Raw genomic sequence first — 7,698 nt, forward strand, 5'->3', positions numbered from 1 at the left:
GAAAAGTCTGTTAGACATTTGAATACATATTTGGAACGCACCTTGTATAAATCACGCACAACTACATAAGATGTACATAATAATTTCATATCAACTACATAAATTATGCATAAACTGCATAATTCTCAACCAACCAAATATTTTGAACAGCTCAAACTAAGTTCAAGTAAAGACCCGTCGGCCAAAACCCTCGACGGACATCTGCGCACATCTACGAATGACAAACAGAAACACTAATAAAATATTACATATTCATCACGAGAGACCAAAATTACATACGGAGACAATGCTCAAATAGTACATAGAGGCAAGGTGGGGTTCAGTGTCTTGCTCAAGGACACTTTGACACATGGCTGCGCAGAGTAGGAACTGAACTTGGGATCTTCTAACCAAACACATTCTCATTCCCAAATCGTCACCCAACCTCCAGGCCGCAAACTGGTACTGATCCATTACCGGGATGCGGACCACACCCGCACACTAAATGGTAAATGGCGTATACTTGTATAGCGCTTTCTACCCTCCTTCGAGGACCCAAAGCGCTTCACAGTCACAGACCCATTCACCCATACACACACACTGGTGGTGGTTCCGCTGCCGAACACTGGCGCCAACCTCCCACCAGAGGCAATTCGAGGTTCAGTGTCTTGCCCAAGGACACTTCGGCACATGGGCGGTTAAGGCGGGAATCGAACCCGCTCACTTCTGATTAGGAGTCGACCGCCCTACCACTGCACCACGGCCGCCCCTGTACATTGACTCTAAGGGAAAACCAGGTCAGTGGCCTTGTGGTAGAGTGTCCACCCTGAGACTAGAAGTTCAAATCCACGACTGAGTCATACCGGTGGCTTCCTCCTCGACATTCCACATTAAGGGTTGGATTGAGGGGGTTAAACCGCCACCATCAGAGCGCGGCTGTGTCTGCAGCTCACCGCTCCCTCAGGGGAGGGGTCAAATATAGAAACATTTCACACAGCTAAGTGCCTGACACTTAATGGTTTGCATTTGAGCTCAAATCAAACAATTAACATTTAATTTGTTTTGGTCCTGTGTTTAAAATATTTAAAGTACTTTTATGTATATGTTCCACAAAGACTTTATGTAATTTCTACAACATTTGGTGTAATCCCACATAATCTCAACCACAAAGAGTAATATATGATTGTCTTTGGGGCTTTAGTTCCCAGGACACCAGTTCTTCTCAAAGGTTAAGAGCAATTTCCTCCAACTTGTAAGAAGTGGATCAATGGTTTTCTACAATACTTGGTTTAGAAGAAAATGTGTGAGATAGTACACAAGAATTTTATGCTACATCCCAGTCAGCAAGGCCAGGTGGGCCCCATATGGTTTAAAAGTGGGCAGAAAATGTGGACCCCACCTGTTTGCCCACATTGACTTAAATGGACACTCAGTGGGTTAGCTCGCTACGCTAGCCAGCCTCCCGGTGGGCAGCGTAGCTCACTAGGTCGGTACAGATGAGCTTGCTAGAAAGATACTACAGAGCTTGCTAGCTCACTACAGTGGAGCTCGCTAACTCGATACAACTGAGTTTGCTAGCTCACTACAGAGGAGCTCACTACAGTGGAGCTCGCTAACTTGATACAACGGAGTTTGCTAGCTTGCTGCAGAGGAGCTCGCTAGCTCTCTAAAGATGAGCTCGCTTGCAAGCTACAAATGAGCTTGCTAGCTCACTACAGAGGAGCTCGCTACAGTGGAGCTTGCTAACTCGATACAGCAGAGCTTGCTAACATGCTACAGAGGAGCTTGCTAGCATGCTACAGAGGAGCTCGCTACAGTGGAGCTTGCTAGCTCGATAAATGGTGAATGGTAAATGGCGTATACTTGTATAGAAACTCAATACAGCAGAGCTTGCTACAGCGGAGCTCCCAGGCACACTGCGCTGACCATCAGGCAGCTGGCCAGCGTAGCTAGCATGCTACAGCGGAGGTCGCTAATTCAATACAGCAGAGCTGGCTAGCTCGCTGCAGATGAGCTCGCTAGCTCACCACAGGGAAGGTCACTAGCTCGATACAACGAAGCTCACTAGCTCAATATGGAGGAGCTTGCTATCATGCTACAACGGAGCTAGCTAGCTTGCTACAGTGGAGTTCGCTAGCACTTTCCGCTGTCTTCCGGGTGGCTGGCTAGCGTAACGAGCCATACCCACTGAGAGCCCACTTAAGCCAATTTGAGCAAACACAGGTGGAGCCACCACAGATACTGTGGACAAATCCATTTGTGGTCTACATTTTCTGCCACTTTAAAACCATATGAAGTCCATTTGGCCTTGCTGACTGGGATTGAATCCCTTCTTAAATTAAACGGAGAAATTAGATGTTGGAATATTTCCTTACTGACCCTGTCCTATGTGCACTTTTGGAAGTGATTGGTTGAGTGATAGATTTTTTTCGTATGTATAGTTTTTAAACCATACATGGTTTGAATTATGTTTTAAGCTTCACAGACTTCATTACGTCTTTGTATCTCTTTTTAAAACACAAAAATTCTATGAAAAATACACTAGGACAGATTTATGTCAGCTAACTATTTGAAAAATCTACAATGTGGAAATTCTGAGTAAATAAATTAGGACCTCTGGAGAACAAATGAAGGTCAGTTGACCTTTGAGTTTTTCTAAGTTCTAAAACAAGTCGTCAAAGTCTCAAAACTTCCCAATAATTCTGGTTAGTGGCGGTTTAGATCAGATTAGTTGACTTGTTCCTTTCAATGACTACCTTCACTCTGGCTCATCGATGCATTGGAATGATCAGCAGAGGTTGGCAGGATTTCAGAGGATGTCTTCCAGTTGTACTCATCATTTGCTACCTGTAAAACACAAAACAAAATGGTTGGGCGGGGCTTATATTATCACAGATGAAAGGACACAACTATGATCCCAAATTCATCCTCTCAATTCCTGAAAGAAAAGACTGTTGGAAGCCACGTCTAGACCATGTGAGTACCAAGAGTTCTTCGTTGTACCGATCCTGTTCTTACGTTGTGTTCTTTGGTGCTGAACGAAGAACCGCTTCCCCCTTTCTCCTGCTCGTCCAGGGTTTGCAGCAGATCTTGTAGCCTCTCTATGTAGCTGATGGCGCTGCGTAGAATCTCCACTTTGGGTAGTCTCTGGTTGGGATTGGCCACGGTCTTCCTCTTCAGGGCGTCGAAGGCCTCGTTGATCTTCTTGAGCCTCCTCCTCTCCCTGAGCGTGGCGGCCTTGCGTCTATCCGTGGGTGCCGACTTCTTCTTGCAGATCTTGCAGGCCCACATGAGGCACTGGCCCTCGCAGTGCGCCTGGAGGCCCGGAGGCGCGAGCACATGCTCCTCTCCGCTGCTCTCCCCACCGGTCTCCGACGGAACGTTGTCCTGGCCCGGAGACAACGGGCTGTCGTTGCTGTTGTACAGAGGAGACACTCCCGCTATGTCCAAGTGCTGCAAGGGTCCGTGGTCGGCCTCCTCCAAATACCGCAGGTCGCCGAAGAGATAAGAGCTGGTCTCAAAAAGGTCCATCATATTGTTGCACCCCTCTCACTGTTTGAGACAGAGGAACTCTGGCATTTAAATAGAGCAGCGGGGACACAGTCAACAGGCTTATATATAGAATGTGAAACTCTATCCAACACGGGTTGCCACATTGCAACAAGCATCTTTTTTTCCGTCTGCAAGTGGAACTTTGTGTGCAGACTCAAACCGATTCTGAATGATTAAAAGTTTTAGTCACAATTAAAGAATTGTGCAGGAACATTTGGAAAAAAATGTTTTCCTGTCAACATGAATTTTTGAATGTAAACTGATGATGATTTATATTTTTACCCTTGAACATCTGAGTTTCAGCTCCTGTGTGTTTTATACCGTTTACGTGACATATTCTGAAGTGAGTAGATTTGCACTAATGTGACACATTTTTCATTAGTAAAGGTTATAAATGTATCATTTAACCCTTTAATGTTGTTGTGGAATTACAGGGTTAGCTTTACGTTGACAAAAGCAATAAATGTGTTGACTAACCTCTTCTTGCTCAACTTGAACTTGTCAGTATTTTTTTTTTATTTTTTTTTGTTCAAGGAGTCACTATATTAGGGGGGAGGGGATTGTATTAAATGGTACATTTTGAATAGGGTGTTAAAGCGCTATCTTTTTAATACCGTATTTGGCGCAGATGGACAAAATAACATGTTCTATTAAACTATTCCACCGTTTTTTGCAATTAATTCCATCTGATTCTGAATCTGACAAAATTTAGCTTTGCGCTAATCACGGCTGGGTATCAATTATAATTTCCAGAACAATTCGATTCAATTCAAAAGACCGTGAATGGATTAGATTCTGGTTCCGATTCTTCAATTCGATTCATTTTTGAGTTTACACATTTATACACATTTGTTTAGAAATACATTAAAAATCTACTATATGATTTCAAGATATTAATATTAATCTGATACAGTTCACATATTGTAAAATGTATTAGTGAAATAATGAGATTGTTAATATCATACATGGATTCTCTAAAGGAGAAACTCTAACAAAAATGTTCAGATCATTAACATTGTAAACATTGTTCTGCTTCTCCTGGAGGACGTTTCAGTTTGGACACTAGGTGGCGATCACACTATAGAAATACACCTTACTCAAGAAGAAAAAAAAAGATATTTTAGAACACAAATAGTTACTTTAAAATATTTCCTTTAAATAGTTTGGAAAATTCATACCTATGAGTTTATAAAGATGTTCTTTTAGTCAGCAATGTATGTTTAGGTCGACCGAGCGTTAGCATTAGCCGTCCAATGTAAAATTCCATTAAAAGATAGCATCAAGCTAGCAGACTTTGATGTATGTGCTATATTTATTCATATTTTTTATGAATTGATTATTGATCTGTTAATTCCAAAATTGAGTGCACTAGGAATTTCCCAGAAGTCTTTGGGAAACACTAGCATGCATCGATGCTCACTGTATTAGTGAATATAGACCACAATGCATTGCGATCGATAAATTTTTGCCAAAAAAAAAATGTAAATTTAATTTTGTAATAAACCATCCACATTTTCATCATCAGAACACAGTAAAGTCATAAAAAGATATAAAATGTTCAAATTGATTCGATTTTGACCTCATGGAATCGGTGACGTCATATCCGGCGTTTAGCAAAACAAAAGAAAAGCAATAAACATGGTGTACAAAGGGCTTTTAAAATCAAGAGCATTAGATAGTTTATTGGTAGTTAGGGATTAGGGTGACATTGCGCGTGTTGAAGGGTAATTAAGGAAGCAACTCTACTAAAATTACAGAAGTTAAATTGATCTAATATCTCCATAACTTTTTTTTTACTTTTCAGTTTGTAATTAATCAAAATAGAATTAGTTTCTTTAAATTTTCTTTTCAAGATATGACATATCCTAATTATATATCATATATAACATTTTATTTTACCACAATGAGGTAAATTTTCTTTAAAAAAATCTGAATATAAATTTAAGGTTTAATTGAATTTGATCCTTTTTATATTAGAAAAAAGGGGCGTCTCTCAGTGATTTCTGGTCATAGCAACTTGATTTGTGTCGTCTATTTGTCTATTTTTGAAAGGCGTGAGGATCAAACGTTTTCCTTCCAACGGCGTCAAAAGACCATGTTAAAAATTTGTTCTGTAGAAACCAAAGGGTAGCATGTTTGATTGATCTCTTTTAGAGTCAGAAACTTCACAGTCACAGCTCACAAATAAGGAAGGAAAGAAAATGTTTGTGTCGACAATTCAAACCCACCGGTGACACTCAACTGAAGATAGAAAGAACTCCATTTTGATGGGTTGCTGCAAGAAAATACTTAATTTTTCTAAAAACGGGATTAAGGCAGGAAAAAAAAAGTAGATTTTTGTAATAAAACGGTTCATGTGGACTCCCCTTCATTTCTCATTCACTGATTGATGGCAGATTTTACGTGAAAAGGGAGCTAAAGCCTCCTACTCTTTGCACTGGAATTACTCATGGATATACTGTCTATTACTGCATATGTTCCTATAATAAAACAAAAAAAATGAAAAGCTTCATGTGTGGAGTTTTATTTTACTAGGAATGAGACAAACTGCAAAAAACAGGAGTTTTCAGTACGATACGTATCGTGAAACGATAAATATCTTGATTTATCCCAAGACCGTACCAGACAATATTTTACTATTTTTTAAATTATGACTTAAGAATTATCTGAATATTAATACACAAAAGTAAACTTGTAAAGAACATGAAACACTGCAACTATATCTCATAAACAAGTTGCTTTTACCCACAAATTCATGGTGATTTTTTTTTTTTAATGGTAATTTAGGAAATATTTCAGTAAAAATAATAAAAAGTAAGTATGAACTATGTGTTTGCTAATAAATACTTCATTAAATATCGCCTTTTAAATCAAGTATCACCAAGTAATCGATATATTTCTTTAGACTCCTGGTTTTCAGTTTAGTTTCTGGCACAAAAAGGCAAAAATTATGCAAATTTGCGAGTAGAAATCAACAACTGCAAATCCGGAGTCCTTGAACTAGAGTGTGTCTGCAGAAATTTGTCACCAGTTCATATTTCTCTCAGGATCCTTTGTTGAAATCCATTTTTATTGAACTCTCTAGAATAGATTTCTGGACATTTTTGGCACCTTATTACACAAATTGTTGATAAATGACGACATATTGGCGCTCTTTTCCCAAAAACATGGTTTTGATTCACGGCTCTAAAATGACAGCAGAAGTCACCATCAATTGGTCTGATTCAGATTTAAAGCCTGAAAACCTGACAGCCATCTTCATTTTTGAGGTTTGTTTTTAAATATTTATGCGGCTTTATTATTATTCAGTTGGGTGAAACGTATTTGAAAACATGGAGTCTATTTTTTGGGAAAAAACAACTTTATGTACTTTAGCAGCTCTGACTGATGTCTAAATTGATGTAGAAGTTTAAGATTCAATAAGTAATCAATGTAATCATTAGAAATAATGGTGGATTCACCAAAATAAAACAACCAAACATGAACTGTGGCTTCTCAAAAGCATTGGAGTTGGTTCGTCTCGGCCTCATAAATAGAAACGTGGCTCGTTGGAGTGAGATTCAGAAAGATAAAAGCGTGATTTACTGCCTGTGGAGCTGCAAACTTCACCGGGGGAATGCGAGAGATTCCTATTTCTGTGCCTCCCAATGACCTCATGCAATGAAACCAATCAAGGTGAAGCAGCTGCTCGATCCCCGAGATCTGATAGAAAGAAGAGAAACCGCCTTAAGGAGAGGTGGAGGTGAAGAAAATGACTGACAGCTTAATTTGAGAGTCAAGGCATGTACGTAAATAACAAAAAAAAAATTTAAAAGGGTTGATTTTATGGGTTATATTAACAGAAAAAACATTTTTAATTGTCAAAACAACATTTTTATGGTCCTTTTTTTATACTGGATATTTCCTGACCTCCCAAAAACATACATAATTTTTAATTTTACCCCAAAATACCTCCATATTTCAAATTAAAAACTATTTTTCAATAAATTTACATAGTTACTGATTATTTGCATCCTTTATTTTAGACTTTATGGGTTATATTTTAAATTTCTAGCCAATTTTAACATATTGTAGCAATTAGAAAACTTGTTATTAAACCCTTTCCATTTCTACACTATTTCATTCTTATTTTAATTCAATATTTCTGCTGCTACTTTGTTTAGGATC

The 7,698-nt window shown here is 38.9% G+C and overlaps 1 protein-coding gene across 1 annotated transcript in view; it reads right to left on the minus strand.

The window, feature by feature from the left end:
- myf6 (myogenic factor 6) overlaps window positions 1–3,645 on the minus strand; it is a 5,819-nt gene extending 2,174 nt beyond the window's left edge. The window contains exons 1-2 of the mRNA XM_024289019.2: window positions 2,998–3,645; window positions 2,736–2,826 (exon numbers count right to left, since the gene is read on the minus strand). Of these exons, the coding sequence (XP_024144787.1) occupies window positions 2,736–2,826; window positions 2,998–3,513 (607 nt within the window). The 5' untranslated portion in view covers window positions 3,514–3,645. The remainder of the gene's footprint in view (window positions 1–2,735; window positions 2,827–2,997) is intronic.
- Window positions 3,646–7,698: the final 4,053 nt, after the last annotated feature.

The sequence above is a fragment of the Oryzias melastigma genome, linkage group LG23 (genome assembly GCF_002922805.2).
Source record: "Oryzias melastigma strain HK-1 linkage group LG23, ASM292280v2, whole genome shotgun sequence".
Taxonomy (NCBI): domain Eukaryota; kingdom Metazoa; phylum Chordata; class Actinopteri; order Beloniformes; family Adrianichthyidae; genus Oryzias; species Oryzias melastigma.